At 43.5% G+C, this 19,776-nt stretch overlaps 1 protein-coding gene across 2 annotated transcripts; it reads left to right on the top strand.

The window, feature by feature from the left end:
* Window positions 1-1,456: 1,456 nt before the first annotated feature.
* YWHAH (tyrosine 3-monooxygenase/tryptophan 5-monooxygenase activation protein eta) lies at window positions 1,457-17,059 on the top strand. 2 transcript variants are annotated; one of them, XM_062009940.1, is made up of 3 exons: window positions 1,457-1,685; window positions 6,046-6,112; window positions 15,627-17,059. In XM_062009940.1, the coding sequence occupies exons 2-3, from the start codon at window positions 6,095-6,097 to the stop codon at window positions 16,281-16,283; spliced, it is 675 nt and encodes a 224-aa protein (XP_061865924.1). In that variant the 5' UTR covers window positions 1,457-1,685; window positions 6,046-6,094; the 3' UTR covers window positions 16,284-17,059. The 2 variants fall into 2 exon arrangements, with proteins under 2 accessions (XP_061865924.1, XP_061865923.1); XM_062009939.1 differs by lacking the exons at window positions 1,457-1,685; window positions 6,046-6,112 and adding an exon at window positions 8,046-8,447.
* The last annotated feature ends 2,717 nt before the right edge of the window (window positions 17,060-19,776 follow it).

Raw genomic sequence — 19,776 nt, forward strand, 5'->3', positions numbered from 1 at the left:
AGTCACTGTTTTTGTGGCAGTTACATATTGCTACCCATACCAGTCGTTTGTTGTATTGTGAAGGTAAATGAAGCTCCTATACTCAAAAAGACTAAAATTTAGTTACATTTCCTAGCAGTGGATATTGGGTAACATTTTCTCAGGTGTGGAAAATAAGGTCTCAGCTAGGTGCTAGTAAAGTACTGCAATTTCTCATCCCTCATCTTTCTGTTATACTGCTGGGTGTAACTTCTGGAGTGTTCCATACTCCCCAGTGCCACAGATGCTGTTGCAGGATGGTGGGGTGTGCAGGGCATACCTGTGTTGTCAGTATTTTAACCTGTACCTGGGATTGCCCAGGAAAGAAGGATGAATGGAGGAGGCGGGAGCTGCTGTGAACCCTCTTGATCCATTTTCTGGATGGACTGAAGCTGTCAGGGCAACTGCATCACCTGTCAGGTGGTCTGCAGCAGCCTGAGCCCAGGCAGCGGCAGGCAAGCGCATCCTATCAGACAAGTACCCTGCAAGGCAGTCTCAGCTGAGCAGATGCCAGTTTCCTACACACCGTAGTAAGTGTGGGGCTAATACTGTAATTGTCTGAAGGCTGTTTACTCCACGGTAGCTCTCCCAAGGAGCGTGAGCAACTCTGGTCTTTTTGCCCAGTGCTTTTCCTTATTTAATGAGTGGCCTTAGGGCTGGTGGTGTGGGGCTTCATCTCCTGCTGCTCACAGAGCAGGAGACCTGGTTTCCTTTCTTTCTGCTGGACACTGAAAAGCAGCATTAGGGCATGATGTAGCAAAGCAAGTTGGGCACCGAGTGGTCCTTTGCATACAATTACTGCTATTGCTTAAATCTGTATTGCAAAGGGGTAATTTTGACAAAACTCCAGCCCTGAGATGAAGGAGATGCCTTTGTTACCTTTTGTAATAAAGTTAGCAAATAAAGGTTATGACTGACTCTTTCTCCAGGGTTCCTTTTTCACGGTCGGTGAGGTGACAGGTCACACACGCTCTGTCACAGTGTATTAAAGGCCTCGCACCAGCTGCCCTGGGCACGCTCGTGTGCGGGAGACACGTTTGGTGGCTCTTCCCTTGGAAGGCCGTGCTCTTGTGGGAGGTTTCGTGTTCAGAGCAGCGGCCCCTGGATGGATTACACGCGGGTTCAGGTTTACTTTGTTCGAGGCTGGGCCCGCGGTGACGCTGAGGCGCTGCGCGCGGCGCGGCCACACCCGGCCCCTGTGCGCGACGGCTGCCGCGCGCCTCGCGCCGCCGCGCTGCTCCCTCCCCATTGGCCGGCCGCGGCCTCAGCAACAGCGACAAATATATCCTCTCGCGCCCTGATTGGCTGCCGCCTCCCGCCGGGCCATAGCAACAGCGGCGCCTGACGGGGCGCGCGCGGCGGCCGTTGGGGGCCCGCGCGGGCGGGGCGCGCGGCTGAGGGGGCGTTGGGGCCGTGGCCGTGGCGGTGGCTCGGCAGCCGCGCTGCCGCTGTAGCCGCCGCTGCTGGTGGCGAGCGGATGGTACCGCGGTCCCACACACGCTACCCAGGCCCATTTACGAGTCGTGTCCGCTCTGCGGCCTGTGGTGGAAAGGTACAAGAGGCTGGGATGCGCTCTGAGGGTGAAACGGCTCAAGGGCAGAAGCAGCGGCCCGATAGCAAAACTCACACTGGATCTTGATAGATACGTGTAGAACATCCCAAGCAAGGTACTTCAATTCTCACCCCTAATAATATGTCACATAGGTGAAATTACTATGATTTAAGGTAGTCAGTGGTATGTAATACGTGTGGATGAACGCCAGAGTGGTTGCGTTTCCCTGCCGTTGAAGATTGATGTGTTGGGGTAAAGAGGAATGATGCCTTTCTCACAGTGAGGCACATTTTCAGTTCCTTTTAGTCCAGTTGTCTGCCAGGGAACATTTGCTGAGATAAAGATTAGGTTAACACTAATCTGGCTGTATATTAGGTAGCTGTCATTGAAAAGTAAATAGATTCTTTTCTAAGAAAAGAACCCATGCTAGGGAATGCAGGTATCTTGGTTTTGGAGATAACTGGCCTTTGGGCTACCTCTTAATACCAGGGTCATAAGACCTTACAAGTTTTTTGTCTAAAAAGTTCAAGAACACAATTGTTCGGACTTTTTAATGGAAGAGACTCAATTCACCAGGATTCCTATGGAGTGCTGGAGGAACAAGTTTCTTTTCCAAACTTAAGTCTGAAAAAAGCTTTCCAGATAAAGCAGAATTAAAGCTTTTTCTCTTAGACTTGATGAATTTCATTTCCAAATTTGGCACAGTTATTCTCTGGAGGACAATTGAATTTTCTAGGTCATTTCCCAGATGAAATAACTTTCTACTTTTCTGGAAAGTTATGTTAGATGATTCAAAGCTTGATATGTGAAATCTAGCAAATGAAAAATATTTCTCTTTAAGAGATGTAAAATTCAGTATGTTCTGTCCCACTAGCAACTTTGCCACCTGGATATCAAATCTGCACAAATCACTTTTGTGGAGCTAATTGCATTTGGACAAGAATTTGCAAGCTGTGCCTACAGATGATCTCAGAGGGCTTGACCTCACTGAGTTACGGGTGGCTGAGCAGATAGCAGAGGCAGTCTGCTGTTTCCCTGTCCCCCAGGTAGAATAGATGGGCTGAATATCTGTGCAGTAGAAGAAGTGATCAAGTGGATCTCTCTTTAATGCCAGTGGTGTTTAACATTCGGCCTTCTCTGATAGTGTTGCTGGGTGGAGTTAGCCTTTGAAGGACAGTGAAGTGGAATTCTTTATGTTGTATTCACATGGGGCTTTATAATGTATTCACATTCACATTTGAACTGTTCGGTTTGTGTCTTACCTTGTTTCCTAGGTGTGACTTGCATCCCCGTCATGTTCTGATTTCACTTTTCTACCATATGTAGCAAGCTCTGGATATGTTTGTGTTGTTCCTCCTTGAAGCTGTAATTAGAAGCCCTCTAAGCACGTGGCTGACCTGCCCTGAGCTGAACGTGCTGTACCTCTTTGTCACTCCTCCTCCTCAACATGGCATGGCCTACCAAGGGAAGGAGCTTGCCCTAGATAGCAAAAAGCACAATTTTTTATCTTAAAATGCATATAAGAGCCCAAATAACAGTACAGATACATGTTAATTATCACAGAAAGGAGATGGAAATCTAGGAGCCCTTTCAGAAGTTCTGTTGCTTAGCTGTCTCTGAGATGAGAAGGACATTTCCCCAGTAGGCAGGCATCCATGCTGGAGGCAGTTTTCCTCTTGGCAGTTTGACAGACAGCCCAAGGACTGGCAACGTCAGAGATTGAGCTGTTGCCCATTAGTAGTTCTAAGTTACAAGTGTGGTATAGAAATGGCTGTATGGAGGACCTGCATGGCAACTGCCAATGAAAAACTCCTCTTAACTGCCCCACAGCAGTGCTAGAGAGGATGGATGACATGGGAAGCAGCTTTCCCAGCTTCCAATCCCACTGACAGTTCTGCCAGCTATCATAGTCACTGGATGGGTGCATCTGAGGCCCAGCTGTGACAAATGTCAGGGAATCTGACTTGGAGGCTAATATTTTTAGGCAGTCTCCTGTTCTGGATGCCTGGCTCAACTTGATGGGGGCCTCATTTTCAGAGGAAATAAATGCTTAATCAGCGAGTCAAGCAGGGCACCCAGAATAGGAGGCCACTTTTGAAAATGTTGGCAAAGGCATTTTGGTTTATGTCTGCACTTCATTACTCTTATCCCCAAAGTCTTTCATGTTATGTTCTATGGTAAAAGGTCATTGTTTCAGATCAATCATTTTCTGTGTGATTTATTCCACTTCTAAGTGAAATGAATCTATTTTGGCAAAGTTTGAAAAGCAGTAAATAGTCATTTATTAAGACAGATCTGGGCTTATTTCTTAAATGTGGCTGCTGATGCTGAGTCTTTAATTGTGTATGCCCAGCATGAGGTGTCTTCGGGCTTGTTCCAGAAATGCTGGACATCTAAATTCTGATCTTATCTGCAAATGCTCAGCACCTCTGCAAAACTCTGGGATTTACTAGGATTGAGAGGTTTTTTATTGGTTTGTTGTTTGGGTTTTTTTCTCACAGTATTTACTTAGCATAGCTTGGAGTTTTTTCCTCCTGCATGTAGAGCCTTTTTTCAATATGATGCTCTTGTGACAGCTTCTGATAAGCAGGCTTTTTCATGTTTTCCTGTTTATATTTGTGATTTCTGGTTACTTTCCTTTGATTACATAAAGAATAAAAACACATTCTGGAAATGAATAGCAAACACTGTGGTCTAAAGCAGCTCACGAGGAGTTAAAGCTGCTTTCAATTAGCTACTGTGTTCTTCCCACTTAAAGAAACCCCCACAACTGAGGATGCTTCACAACCTCCTGTGCATATCCCTGAATCATCTGGCAAGTAAAAACACTGCTATAATCTTTTATTCAGACATACTGCTTGTTCTTCACTGGACTCTGAAATGAGCGAGAGCTTGAAAATAGCACATTTTGCCAGAGAGTTCTGAGGGTTTATCAACTCATGTCTGCACAAGGGTTTGAACATGCAAAAGGCTACTGTGTGTGAATGCTGGATGGCATTAACACACTGCAGTGATCCCAGATGGGTTTCGGTACACAGACCTAACCTCTCCTGGGAGGGAGCAAGAGCTTCTCAGGTTTTGTACAAATTGCTGCCTTGTTTTAAGGATCTTCACATGTTGTTGAACGTACTTTACCACAATTAACAGCATGAACCCTATTGCTTCTGAGCAGCACTCAGACAGTGTAATCTTTCTCTCTTCATTCTAGGTTTTACCTTTGAGTTATGAGGGAGGTTCTGTGAGAATGATTCACGATTAATATGAAATTGAAATATGACAAATAGTAGAATATTTTCACACACACTGTGACAGCCTAGAGGGTTCTGTTGCTCGTTAAACTGTGCTGTATGGTTTGGCTAGAAATATATCACTGAAATTATAGTCCCTTGTGGTTTGGGAAAGAATCATCACACCAGCTACACCCACTCCTATCTCGTGCTCTGATCTCGTCATTGGTTACAACACCTTTCCTCCCTGGTGCGCACTTTTCTCGCTTTACTGGGGGATGTGCTGCTGGGATTCTAACAATAAAAATTACTGAGCTAAGCCTGTGAAAGAATCTGCCCTTACAGCACTATCTGAGCATCATGCCCCATGGAAGTGCCAGTCATGGTATTTCCAAGACCAGATGCCCACAAACTCTCCCTCTTTCTTTCTCTGATATAACCATCCTATTTCCTTTGCTGTGATGTAGAAGCTGGTTAACCTCCCCCATCAATTGGTACTTACTTTTGTTCTCTCTCTGTTTTTCAGTGTCTTGGGGACAAGACTTTTATTATTTATCACTTCCCTAAATAAGACATTTCCTTGCTGCAGAAAAAGAGAGGGAAAGTTCTGGGAATGAAGAGGATGTTAGTGGCAGGGAGTTTGCATTACCATAGTTCTCATGGCTGCTCCTTTGCTGCTACCAGAACAACCAGAGGGGACAGCTCTCCACCATGGCAAAGGCTGGGAATGACATGGGGCAGTTTCCTTGTTGTGTTTCCTCTTCACCAGTGTACCTTCAAGCTCTGTCCCCTCAGCTGAACGTCAGCATTGGGAAGATGCCCCTTGAGACTGCTTTGGTACCCCCAGTGCTCCGGTGAGCAGACAAGCACAAGCAGTGAACTGGGACAGCATTTCATCAGGGAGCTATTTGTGGTGCTGCCCAATAATCAGATATGCCTGTGGGGCAGAGCCACTGCCTTAGGTCATGGTGCAATTTTCAGAGCCATCAGTTTCTCCATCTACAAATTCCTGCTGGATGTAGTCCCTTTGCCAACAACTCTCAGTCCTGCTCACGGGAGCAGCATTGCTGAGCCCTGCTAGGAACTTGCTGTTGGATATCCCCTTCAGCACTCCAGTAGAAGGCCTGCAGACATTTCCCTTTCCTTTCCATTTTTATTGTTACGACATTGTAACTCAGTTTACAAATGTTATAGCAGATTGAAACTCATAGCATGAGCTCTGATTTGTTTTCATTTGTACCTCTACAGATCTGTGCAGCTGCTGCTACGGCTGAAGATCCAGAGCACAAGGCCCTGTATGCACAGGAGAGCAGAGGTACTCTCCCACAGACCTTACATGTGAGAAGAGCAATAGCTTTTCTTTTTTAGGTTGTGGTCAGACTGTAGAAATGCTGCATATGAGGTTGCCTTATTTTAGTACTTTTCATTGCAACTGTCGGATTTAGATATGTGTCTGGTTTTAGAGCAATGAGGTTATATATCACTTGTGGATTCAAGGTTAAGAATTTTTGAGGTGCTTTAGCCTGAGAAATAGCTATTATACAGAACCTTCAATTTAAAAACCCAAAAGCATGTAATGAGAATGTTTTTGTGCATGTGTAGATATACCCACGTGCATTTGGCAGATAAATGCAGATTGTCTTGTTCAGTGGGTGAAGAACTGGTTTTAAAAATATTTCTTAATCTGTTTCCCTCGGGAAACTGCTGTAGCAGACTGGAAAGCTCTTGGTAGACCCTACACATTGCCAGAGCTGTCAGAGCACTCTGCAGACTGACTGATCTCTAATAAGTAGTTATTACAGCTGTGAAGTTTCCAACTTGGAGAAGTGTCCTGGCCATTCTGGATTGTCCCACCTCTCGCTATTGAATTGGTACCTTTTAAATATGCCACACTGAATTATATCACACTGAATTATACCTTTTCAAGAATGTGTTCCAACTGTCCATAGATAAAACTTTATCCTGAGGTAAAATCAATACGATTGTCATACATTAGACTGATAGTTGGGATCCACTCTGTTCATGTTTTGTGTGTCACTGCCTCCTCTCAGGAGCTGTGAATGGCACTCATGTTAGGGAATAGGCACCTGTGGATGGTTGTGCCTCACTGCACCACGCCATGCCATTGCCCAAAGGTTCTGGCCATTGGCTTGTAACATGCTATGTGTCACTTTTATCTTTCCTGCTTCATTACCTAGACCTACCATTTATTCTTATGTGTCATAATGCTTATTTTTGTCCTTAAAAAAACCCAGTATTTGTCTAGTCCCTTTTGAAACTCACTGCAGCATTTATTTTAAATGTCATTAGGGCTTAATGCACAGAACACCAGCAATGTTATAGTTAAGGCTGAAAACTTTTGGCTGATACAGTGGACTGGATTTACTGGATTGCACCAGTGCAGAGTACTGAGGACAGTGGGAGAATAGTGTGTCAGCTGGACCAGCCCTGGTCCCCTGCCTCTGATGTGTGTGCATGTGCTTTTCTTCCTCCACGTTGTGGGGAGAACAGATGTGGAAAGTGGTATAGCAACTCCCCATACATGCAGTGGGGGAGGAGAGAGGTGTTCCAATGCTGGCTGTGAGTTGAATAAGAGAAGTGAATCCATGATGTATCGTTCAAGTAAGGTGGCTGCCGGCATTTCTGCAGCCAGCAGCAGCTGTATCATTTGTGCTTTGCTTCTCCTCGGAGATGATTTTTATGTAAGGCCGGTACGTATAAAAGACGACATATGAAAGAGGAGCTCGACTATTACAAATTAAAATACGTAGTAAAATCGAACTTAGTTGCGTCTCGTAGGCAAGGTAGCAGAATTGCTCCGTGCCTGCCACCCCCACAACGAGGGCTGTTGCGAGATTCGTTTCTGTCACGGAAGGAGCCGCGGCGGTGGCACAAAGCTGCAATGGCGCAGGGCCAGGCGCGGGAAGGCGGCGCGCCGTTCTCCACGGGCCGCGACCGGCGCTCCGCTGCGTCCCCGGGCGAGGCGCGCCCGCGGCGGCAGCTTCGCGCGGGCCGGGGCCGCGCGCCCCGTCCCGCAGTGCCCGCGCCGGCGCCCACCGCCACCTCTGCAGCAGGAAAATGCAGCACTCGCAGCGCGCACGCGCGTCCCGCGGCCGGCGCCCCGGGGTAGCTATTTATAGCAAGTGACGTCACCTAGAAATAGAACGCGGGGGAGCAGCGCCCCCTCCCCTCCCCTGCAGTCCCCTCGGCCCCGCCCCCTCGTTGCCTTCCCCGCGCGCAGGCGCAGGCGGCGGCAGCAGCGCGAGGCTCCGAGCCGGGCGGAGGGCTCGAGCTGCACACGCCGCGGAGGGGACGCAGCGAGCGCGCGCCTGCCCGCCCTGCCGCGGTCCGTGAGCGCGAGGCGCCGAGCGTCGGCTGGCACGCGCGGCCGGCGGGCGAGCGGCGGCTGAGGCGAGCAGCGGCGGTCGCCGGGAGAGCGAGCGTGAGGTGGCGGCTCCGTCGCGGTCCCCGGCTCGGCTCCCGCGGCGCAGATCCCCGCACCGCCTTCCTCTCTGTCCGAGGGGCGCACGGTGCCCGGCCCGGCAGCCACCACGGAAGCGGCGATGGGGGACCGAGAGCAGCTGCTGCAGCGAGCCCGCCTGGCCGAGCAGGCGGAGAGATACGACGACATGGCCTCGGCCATGAAGTCGGTGAGTGGGGCTGGTCGCGTGGCGGCTGTGGGTCATAGTCGGGGAGGAGTGTGTAGGGCGGGTAGTAGCGGGGGAGGGAGGGGAAGGAAGTCCGGGCTGGTCCGAGGCGGAGTTGGGTCCCAGGGAGGATGCGAGCCTCCAGGTCCCACCCGTCGGGAAAGAAAGGAGGGCGGGAGCAAGAACCAGACCGTCCCGCCGGGGCCCCTCGCCGCCGAGTGGGGTGGTGCCCGTCGCTACCTGCCTCGGGAAGAGACGAGGCACACAGTACCCGGCCACAAGTACTCCCTTTCTCCTAAAATCTATTTTCTGTTTCCCTCGTTTCCTCCATTCCCTCGTAACGATTCCCTCGCAGTGCTCTCGGCGGCCGTGCCTGACCCGGAGGTGTGGCTGGCCCCATGCCCTCCTCTAGCCTCGCTCCCCAACCCCGCCAATCCGGGGCGGAGTGTAGCAGTTTGAATACTGCCCGCCCCTCTCCTCGCAGCGGCGGGAACGAACGCAGCGGATTCTTTCTCTGACCCCTGCTCGAGATGGGGTCCATCCTTGCGCACCGCACCCCCCGCCGGCGGGGGTGACGGGTTTGACCTTGGGGTGCGTCTCCCCTTCTCGGGGAGTCGGTGCCGCGCAAGCGGCGGGGGGTGTGTGGGGAAACCGTACACGGCAAGAGGAGCCCCTGCGTTTTCTAGGTGTTTCTTCGGTCTCTCGGTAAAAGACACGAATAGAGGCCTCACCCAGAAGCATCCGCGCTCTGACTCAAAGACAGTAGTGGCATTCGGGTATAAAAGCTTTACCCAATGCACAGAGAGCGTTTGCGAAGCTTTAACGATGCCTTTTTTGCCTCTTCTTTGTAGGGCAGCAAATTCTCAGTGCGTTCTGCACCCAGTTGAATACTGACATGTGTTTAATCAATAAGTTACAGTTGCAACTCAGCTCCTTTCAGAACCAAGCCATGAAAATTACTTGTACTGACTTTTCTGTACTGATACATAATAAAATTGCAGAATGATCAAACTTTCTATGTCTAGTCCCTTTTTTAAAAGCAAAGTATTCCTGTAATCTGAATTTTAAGGATAATGTTCACGCCAGTAAATGCTTAGCAGTGTCTTTGTTGTATCTGCTTACACTGGTTTGTCTAAATAATCTGTCCTTTGTGAACACCAAAGGCCCCAGGAGGAATCATTTCTCTTGAGAATACTGCTGTTTAAAGACAAGAAGATTTTAGTTTGGAAGAGCAGCTTCAAAGGGAGTTGACATTTTTGTTGTAAGAGTCAATCTGTTTAGCCTTGTTAAGGGTCAGTGGTGTATGTTGAGTCCCTTAAAATGAGGGAGGTAAAAAGACACTTCTAAAAAGAAGCAGCTGCTCCTGTTCACTTTTGCTGTTGTGTAATAACAGATACTATGACTAGTCCAGTTCTAAAGTAGTAATACTTCTGAGTGTCTTAATATCAGAGGTACTAGACATGAAAATAAGCTGTATTTTAATGATATTGTAACAGTCGTGTTTATCTCTCTAATCTTTCCAGTTACTAATTCTAGAAGATGAAATTCAGAAACCAGTGTGGCTGAACTGTATGTATGGTTCTCTGAGCATGTGAAACAGACAGAGCACAGTTACTGTGTTTTAGGAAATGCATAAATAAAGTACATGTAACTGGTGCATATGTCCAGTTGTCTTTTTAAACTATCTGAATTACTGTGCAATTTTTATTCATCTTGAGTTGCAGCATTCCCATTTGTAATGCTATTTTTGCTCTCAAATAAGTGGTATAATGACAAGCTTCTGCAGTTGGGAGTTCAAGAACACTTTGTGAGCTGAGCCTTGAGCATGTATGGAACATTACATTATGGATACTTTAAAACCAAAGAAAATAAATCTGAATTTAAAAGGCAACAGTTTCTTCCTCCTGAGCTGTTCATATACTGTTGCATGCCCATAATGTAGCACCTGTGGGTTCCTTGGCTTTCACAGGTGTTCACTCCAGTATGGTGATTTCCAGAATACTCTTCAGTGCTTAAAGTTGATTTTGTAGGTCTGAGCATAAGGTCCTATGAAGTGTTGTTACATGGGCTGTCTGGTCTTATATAGCTAACGTTTCCTTCTGTTTCAGTGGTTGTAAAGAACGGCTATTAAAGAGAACTTTTTATCCATATAAATAGTAGTCAAATAGTCTTCTTGTGCTCAAGAGGCATTAGACTTCCTTCCACAGGAAATTGGTTTTTCTAACTCGAACATCTATTCTCAATACAGGATACCTGGATTTGAGAAGTTTATTATAGTTAATGGTGTTGGAAGGTTGCTGTATGCCAGCAGCGTGCTTCCAGCACAGCTACCAATGTCAGTAATTCATTTCAGTTTTGTGGTATTTTTTACTACACTTTCATAATACACAACGTAGCCAACAGCCTGACAGTTGCTCCTAAAGCATAAAGTAACAAAGACTATTTAAGTGAAAACCTATTTGTGTGAGTCTTTGAGACTGCCACGAAGAAAGAAAAAGTATGGCAAGACTGCCTTTTCAGCTGTCGGTATAAAGCTGGAGAAACACTTTTTCAGTCCAGTCAGTTCCTTCTTTCAAAGAAAAACCAGATCAGGTAGCAGTTGTAGCTGAAATAAGGAAACTATTGCTCCATAATACACTTTTTTGTTGCTGTCAGACTTTGTCACTGGAAGAATTCTATTATTTTGGCTTATAATGTGTAGACAGGAGCTGAAAATTAAGCTTTTGCTTAGTTTTCAGCTATAAATTAATTTAGTTTACTCTTTTCCTGTCAAAACTGTAATAGAAAATGCAGTCTTATGTACATCTACTATGCAATCATACATCTACTAAATGACATTTTTCCAAGGGGTATGGCAATCTCATTGCACTAAATGCTGCTCCAGGATTCCAACTATTTGAAATAACCCTGTACGGTAGGTAAAAACTCACTTCTTGACACACTGGAGAAAGATGCTTTTAGTGTCCATGTTAAAGGTTCTCACTTGGTGGAACAAAAGCTCTGCCATCTTGACAATACTGCATTGAGTGCTTTTGGTTATAGATCATTCCAGAAATAGTTAAACATTTTAACTGTATAAACTCTTAGTATTTCTGACAGGATGAATCCTAATATATAGTGCTCAAGATCTCTGTTAATTTACATTGCTTTTCTAGTACAGCTACATAGCAGGTGAGTCTAAAACTGGCAAGATGAATCAGTTACGTGAGAGGTATAATTTAAAATAAATTGTGTGTGAAATGCTCAGCATGAAATCAGGTTTTGGAATGATACAGAGTTTTTTTAAGCGAAATAGCTTGAAGTGCAAGTTCAATTAGTAGGCTTTATCTGTGTACATAAATGGACTTAAAAGTTTGTGGTGGTCCATATTTTTCTTACTGTGTCAGTATTTGGATTAATGAAGTGTGTGTGTGTGTATATGAGTGGGAAATGAGATACTTTTAATGTAAACAATATCCTCCTCTGCTGTGGGACTGTTATCTTGCTGTGGTTTCATACGGTAAATCTAGCTATTGAACTTCCAATGCTTTATCTAAAACACTGAAGTGACATGATGCCAGAAACTGATCTGGTTTAAATTCATTAGTCTGATGTGTGTTTGTTCAAGTATTATGAACAGTATGACTTTATATCAGAAGACTTTTCAAAATTAAACCTGCCTTTATACTGACTCAGGTACAATCAGTTTGCAGCAGCTTGCTAAGAACTTGCTGTAGCTCTGACTGACATGCTCTGGCTAGCAACACAGACATATTGTCACATACGTTCAATTGCCCTGTGCCAAATTCCAGTAGGTAATCCAGCAGTGCACCATAGATGTGCTGGCAGCTTTGGAACGTTGTTGTGTTTTCTGTGTGATAGTAACTTGGCTTGGAATGGCCTCTGTGGGATTGTGCACACAGAAGTTGTTTCTGAGCTGATACACACATAAGCATGTGTTGTCAGGAATTCCATGTTTCTTGTCAGGATTCTTTTTATATACTCATTTTTTTTTTCCCCCACTAAACTGAAAGAACTTTGTGGGCATAAAGCAGAGGAGGATATACCTGTAAGTATTACAGATGTAAGTGATTTGGACAGTGTTCTTGTTACTAAAAGCAGACTGTCAGTCTGAATGAAAACTGCTAGGAGATCATAGCCTGTGTGTTCAGTTGCATCATCTGGCTCAGGACTGAAAAAAACCCTAAACTTTGGTATGTGAGAGATATATTTGCATAAGGCAAGTATAGAATAACGCCCGAGTAAGTAAATACTGCTTTGAAGTCATACTGCAAGTAGCTTTTAATCTTTTAAGTGCTTCTGTTTTTCCTAACAGCCATTATAAGAAAGTGTGTGTACATCTAAAATGTAAAAGTGAAGTATTACAGTCCCAAGATCTTTCATTCTACGGGTAGAATGGAAGATAAGAAATAAATAGAGCTTCTTAAAAGCCACATACTTTCCTTTTGAGTCCAATTTCTTGCAATATAGCTGTTATACCAGGGAGGCAGTTGTGATTTTCAGGTGTATCTACATGAAGTATCAAGGTTTTTTAGCTAGGATAGGGAATAATTTGAATTGATAGTAGTTGCTGGTTCTCCAACATACATAGTAACTTCAGATATACTTTAAAACTAATAAGCATCCTCTAAGCATGTTAAATTACCTTATCTGTAAATTTTTTCTGTAAGGGATGTTTTTAAGGTGAGTTTAAATCAGTCTTAGGAACTGAGTTATACAGCAGCCTAGTAACTATCTGCAATAGCGTTGGAATTAGTCCTTAGGCATATTTTGATTAATAAGTTCACATTCTTTCTCCCCACATGCAAACAGCTGTTCTGCAGTTAGTCTGAGAGATGGATTCTTTCCTGCACTTTTTTTTTTTTTCTGTTGTGCTTTACATGAATCTGTTGTGAGTATTCCCTGCTATTTCTCCATCTTACTATGTCAGGATTAGTTTTGTTAAGTCTGGTGCTTATTAAGAGTTTTAGCAAACCTACTCAGCCCAAGCTGATGCAACAGCTAAACCTTAACTGGCTTGTCTAAATATAGTATCAAGATATTTCCAAAAGTTATGCTGCATGTTAAAGGGTGTACTGTAGACCTACTTTCAGTACTGAATGTTTAGTAAAGACCAGCCAAGATTGTATCAGAGTTCATACTAGTCTTTACAAGATCCTCTATTAATGAGATCTTGAGAAAATTCTATAACTATGCTGTTCATCAGCACTTGCATTGAATTTTGGTTGACCAAGGAAGTTTAGAGGGATTCTAAGGTGTATGTTATCTGCAGTTGCAATGGCTGCTGCGCAAGTGGGCTTTATAAATCTGCTTTTTAAATTTTTTTGAAATACTTTGAAGATAATGAAAGGTAAGGGGAGAGGCAGGATTTTTTTGTTGAATAAATAACATTTAAGTTTTAGCAAAACATTAATCACTCCTTTAGATTAACCACTATGTTTGAGAACTTGTAGTGACCTTTCAGACAAAGTCCTCTGGCAGTGCAGGAATAACCAGGTTGTTATTAATTTTATTTAGTAAGTTCTGTCCTATTGGGCTGTAGGGAATAAAAAGCTCTTACTGAACCTTTACATCTTGAGAGAGTTCATGTCTTTACTAGACTAAATTATATAGGTGGGTCATAGCAGAGATTGTTGAGGGGAGGGATTATTGGAAGGATGTTGACTGGAAGATGACGAGGATGTCATGCTAGTTGATACCAGTGCATTTTGCCCTCTGTAGATTGTCTCTAATTGTAGTAGACCAGGCAGAGCAGTGTTTTTTGGGAGTTTGGGTTCCTGAGCTGTGAGAAGAAGGCATTTCGGGGATAAAACTAATTGACTTAGAACAGTTTAAGAACAAACTCTGAACTTGAAAGTAAGCTCTCACTGTAAAATAAGCTCTCTAAACTGTGACAGTTATAATTCTTACACATATTTTATTATACTTGAGAAGATACACACTTATGGGATGGTTCACAGGCTACCCTAGCAGTCTCAGAACAGTAACTATTTGTGTCTTGGTTATTTGTAGTATGTAAGTATCTGATTGCAGATATTCTGATGCCTGTCAAGCAGGATAAATATGTGCATTTTACAGGAAATATTTAATGGTTTTGGCAGCATCTGAGCAAGGACAAGTTTACTTTCCCACCAAAGTACATAACCTTAGAATTCTAGTGACTTCTTTTAATGCAGTGGCCTAAAGTATCACAGAATGGTGGGTATTGAAAGGGCCCTCCAGAGCTCATCCAACCCAACCCCCTGCCAAAGCAGGTTCCCTGTGATCAGAGAGCATAGGCATGTGTCCAGGCAAGTTTTGGAAACCTCCAGAGAGGAGTGACATTTTTCATCCTAATTCTTGTGAGTTTCAATTTCCTATTTTTCTATTTGCATAAGCAGATCAACTTTAAGTGACTGTAAGTCTGGCAAGTTTTACTCCCAAAGTTAACACAGCCAGTGAAATAGGCCTAAATACAGTATTACAGGTATTATCCTTCCTCTATCTTGGCTTTTTGTGGTAGGAATTTGGAGTGGATCATGGCTTTCTGTCTTGATTTTCTGTTCTGTTTTTATGCAGCTTCTTTCACATCCTATCTGAAATTTGTCTACAGCCACCAGTTATCAGAAATCAGAATAACTTTTGTATTACATGCTATAATTGATCACTAAGTAACTGAAAGATACTGTGAAATGCTAATTCCGTTTGTACTGTGTGCAGCACTTCCATCTCTGCTATGGAGTGAAAGAAAGCAGCAGAGGAAAGAAATGCAAGAACTGCACCAGGTTCCAGTGTCTGTGCTGTGTTCCAGATTCACAACACTGGTATTCTAGGTACATTTACATTCATCACTAAGTGTGTAGTCTGCATAATTATAGCAGATTTGCTAAGAAACCCGAGCCTGCCTTCTGTGAATGCTCCTCCGTTACACAAGCCTGACTCACTTTGACTCAGTGAATGTGCTTTGCAATGGCTTCTAAATACCCATTCTATTACAACAGAACTATGGGGGTTTCACTGTTTTGTCTTGACTGCAGAAACAGTTTAAACCTTCAGTGTTACAAATTGACTCCTGTCCAGAAGGAATTTTGGGATCTAGAAGGAATTTTTAATATTTTACTTCGTGATGGAAGTATCGAAGGAAGTTTGCATGCTCTTCTCTAAGACAAACTCTTTAAATTTGATCTTTGTCTGTATTTTCAGGTAACTGAGCTGAATGAGCCTCTCTCAAATGAGGATAGAAATCTGCTGTCAGTAGCCTACAAGAATGTAGTTGGAGCTAGACGGTCTTCCTGGCGTGTCATCAGCAGCATAGAGCAGAAGACTATGGCAGATGGGAATGAGAAGAAGCTGGAGAAGGTTAAAGCGTATCGAGAGAAGATAGAAAAGGAGCTTGAGACAGTCTGCAATGATGTTTTGGCTCTCCTAGATAAGTACCTGATCAAGAACTGCAATGACTTTCAGTATGAGAGTAAGGTCTTTTATCTGAAAATGAAAGGTGATTACTACCGCTATTTGGCAGAAGTTGCTGCTGGAGAGAAGAAGAACAGTGTCGTGGAAGCCTCAGAAGCTGCCTATAAGGAGGCGTTTGAAATCAGCAAAGAGCACATGCAGCCCACTCACCCCATTAGGCTGGGGCTGGCACTCAATTTCTCGGTGTTCTACTATGAAATCCAGAATGCTCCTGAGCAGGCCTGCCTTTTAGCCAAACAAGCCTTTGATGATGCCATAGCAGAGCTGGACACACTAAATGAGGATTCCTACAAGGACTCCACTCTCATCATGCAGTTACTTCGAGATAACCTCACTCTGTGGACGAGTGATCAGCAAGATGAAGAAGCAGGAGAAGGCAATAATTAAAAAGCTTTCCTCTGATCCCTCTTTCATCCAGTTCACTATCCTCATCATCACCGATATTTCCTTGCCACAGTCACACTAAATATCTAGTGCTAAGCATATCTGTATTGTACAGCTATTCGGATCTGCTGTCCACTTGATCAAGAAGCAGTTTCAGATGAGTCTTCATGGGCATTGATGTACTGATTGGCTTATTGGCCCTATTTATCTTAGATGTGCTTGAGCAGTGCAGAAAGATGCCTCGTAAATGAGGCATTTTTAGTTTGCTTGTTGATTGGAAAATATGGGAAAGAATAATGGAAAGTGATTGAAGATTAGATTCCACTTATTTTTTTTCCATTTGAAATGAGCTGACAGTTCTGTTAAGCAGTACATTTTGTGCATGCAAAGTAAATTAGCCACCCCAAATTTTTTTTCAGCCAATGAAAACTTAAGCTGATGTGAAATGACAACCTGTTCATCAGTTTACAATAAACTTTGAAATGTGAGGTTTCAATAGCAGTTTGGTTTTTTTGCCTCTGACTTCCGTGCACAGTTTCTTTTAATGCAGTGCATCTACTTAAGAGTTTTGATACTTGTAACCTTTTGCAGTTGTTTTGGAGAATCATGGATTTATTTTTTTGTAAACTCTTTGGCTGTTTAGTTGTCTGTGTATTCTGACAACACTATGTCAATATTAGCCCGTGTTAAGGTGGATGACTGAGATGCCAGACTTCTAAATTAAATGTTTTGGAAATAAATGAATAAAATAAAATGCTGCTTCGGGGACGTTATCTCTACGTAAGCTGTCCTGTCTTTTCTTCAGAGCAGAAACTGAGTTACCTAACACATCACTGATGCATAAAACATTTATTAAAAAGTTTAATGAGACCCTGTGTCACATGTTAACCAAACACACACTGTGCTGCAAAGCTCAAACAGAAACCCCCCACAAAACCCGAAACCACTCACAGCCATCTAGAAAGTGATAATGCTCACCTGTGCTAAAGTAACGCTTCCAAAAGTGGTATAGTTGGTTATTTGCTTGGTAGAACAGTCATGATGCAATTCTGCTAAGGAGCTGAAGTTACTTGTCACACCAATGTAGAGACTTGTATTTGCTTCTGTCCACTGTAACTTGTAAACCTTTATTTTCCTGAAGTGCTAGCTACCCAATCACCTTTACAAGTCAAAATCCCAGTAACTTTATTTTGTATCTACCAGCTTCAAACAGAAGTAGTATTTATTCTTAGAGTGCCTCTGTTTTTGCTAGACCTGTGTGTGTGATATAGATCTAGACCTTGTCTAGACCTCAAGCTTCTGTTGCTTCCCCCCCCATAGTCAGTGTATGTGTAATACTTATTGGTTCCATACATGAAGAGTTAGCTGTTATGTGTCTCTGTATGCAGACTGCTGCTGCCACCCAAGCTAGCTCAAAGGTCATCTAAGTTGTCATTTATCTTAAATCTGTTTTTCTTTGATTTGTGCAGTAAACATTACTGCTTTGGGCACACATAACTACTCACACTTTTTAAAAGCCACATGCTAGTTATTTTTAAGTATGTGGGGGATTAGAATTTTTCATGGCAGATTTGTGTAGATTTGTACATTCTATCATTCTCTAGATAATTCTAGCTTTATTACATCAGTAAAGTTGGCAGCAATTGAAAGACTAATTCACCATCTAAAAAAGATGAAAATGCAGATCCTAGTTGGACCGTTGGTATTGGGGTGCCTGACCTCCCACTGTAGTTTGAAGTGTATGTAAAGTGAACTACTGCTGTCTGCCAGAGCCTGTTCTGGAAGTCAGTTTTTATTTATTCCCATTTCATCAAGTGGTGTCCAGGTCTTTATTAGGTCCCTTTTTTGCAAGTAAGCCTTGCAGGACTCTCCTGGTAATAATATCCATTTGGGCTTTGCCTGTCTCCTGGATTCCTCTCCTTTCCCTCAGACTTGCTTACTTGTCCCTGTGGAACCAGGGTAAAACTTGTCCATAAGGCTTGCTTTTTATGCTGAGACACTCGGGCTGGTTAGTAACTAATATTATTGGCAGTTGCTAGGTTTATTTTCTTCCTGTTTATAGAAGTACCACTACTTTTCTATTAATTCACAAACTAAGGACTCTTTCATTTTAGTTAATTTGTCGCAAAACTGAGCATTATGTAGACTAGAAGTGAATCAGAAGGTCTCTGACACATCTGGATTAGGCAGTTGAAGATTAGCTATTGATCTGGCACATGAGATGCGAAATAGAGACCAAAAGGACTCTGTAGAATGGTGCGGTTCCTGGGTGTTATAATAATTTCTGGCAGGAAAGTTTGTACAGGATAGCAGTCAGATTGTTGTGGTTATCTGTACTGCCGCTAATCTGGGTAAATCTTTGCTGGGTATCATAAAGTGTGAAACTCTATTTTGAAATAGCTTACTGACCCTGCTGGAAGGGTGGATTCCCTTCTCCCAGGCAGTGTAAGCATCAGTGGTTAAATCTGTTAAAGCCGTAAGTATCAACAGATAAGATAGTCACATATTAGGAAGCTGTGTGAAAAATTGCAGTCCTTTCATGGGCTCTTGATTAATCTGTCATCTCACACATTCTCACTGGTTGACTGAAGCTATTTTAGAATTTGTGAATGTTGAGCCCCTCAGAATGATCCTGGAAGTGATGGAAAATTAGGAATGCTAACTGTGGGGTGTCACACACTGGCCTGGGCATGCTTGCTCTATCTAAAGGTGGTTGATATTTCAGAACTATCAAGGCTTTGTACCAAGCATTAGGATCTAATAGCATAAACAGACATGGTTGGAAAGTACAAATGGTCTTCTAAGGATTTCAGACCTTGTGTTAGGATCTTAGAAGAAATAAGACAAAGAATTATGAATATCAAGAATAAATCTTACCTAAATGACATAAAATTTGTTAATGAACTGTGAAAAATGTAGGCAGCTTATTATCAAGTGCTCCTAGCAAAGCAGACTTTGGGGACAGGATAAAATTCTCTCAAGTTTACCAACTAGCTCCCTGGTTGAAATGGAATGGTTGAAATTCATCATGAAGAACACCTGACAGGTTGTGGTGTATGCAAGTGGCAGCATGTGTGTGTGCTGGGCCACCTGTGGGTTTAAGATTATTCAAGTTACAACCTCAATAGAGTAGTGATCAAGTTCTTTTGAAAGTGATGAACTTAAAGGTGGATGAGTGAAATCAATGGGTATATCCAAGTAACAGAAGTAGTTCTGGCTTTGTTAAAACTGGAAAGCCTGACTGTACTTAGGCATACCTTTATTTTGTGTGATCTGCCTTTTAGCTTTGTAGCAGTGGATGCTTCCCTGAGAACAAATCAGTTATTTAGCAGAATCTTCAGATAATCTGTACTTTTTCCAGGAATTTAAATTAAAATGTCTTATTGCTCTGGGTGCTCTGTGGCATAAAAAGCATTTCTGTCCTTGCTAGGGGTTCATAAACCAAGTGTTGACAGTCATGGTTGCTCTGCAGTAGTTGATAGCTGCTCGTCTAATG

Source organism: Colius striatus, chromosome 17, assembly GCF_028858725.1.
Source record: "Colius striatus isolate bColStr4 chromosome 17, bColStr4.1.hap1, whole genome shotgun sequence".
Lineage (NCBI taxonomy): Eukaryota > Metazoa > Chordata > Aves > Coliiformes > Coliidae > Colius > Colius striatus.

Bases quoted from the DNA above. Each gene is read 5' to 3' on its own strand.
- YWHAH (XM_062009939.1), top strand. From the start codon at position 8,361: ATGGGGGACCGAGAGCAGCTGCTGCAGCGAGCCCGCCTGGCCGAGCAG. The intron at 8,448-15,626 runs GTGAGTGGGGCT...CTGTATTTTCAG, and splicing joins TGGCCTCGGCCATGAAGTCG to GTAACTGAGCTGAATGAGCC.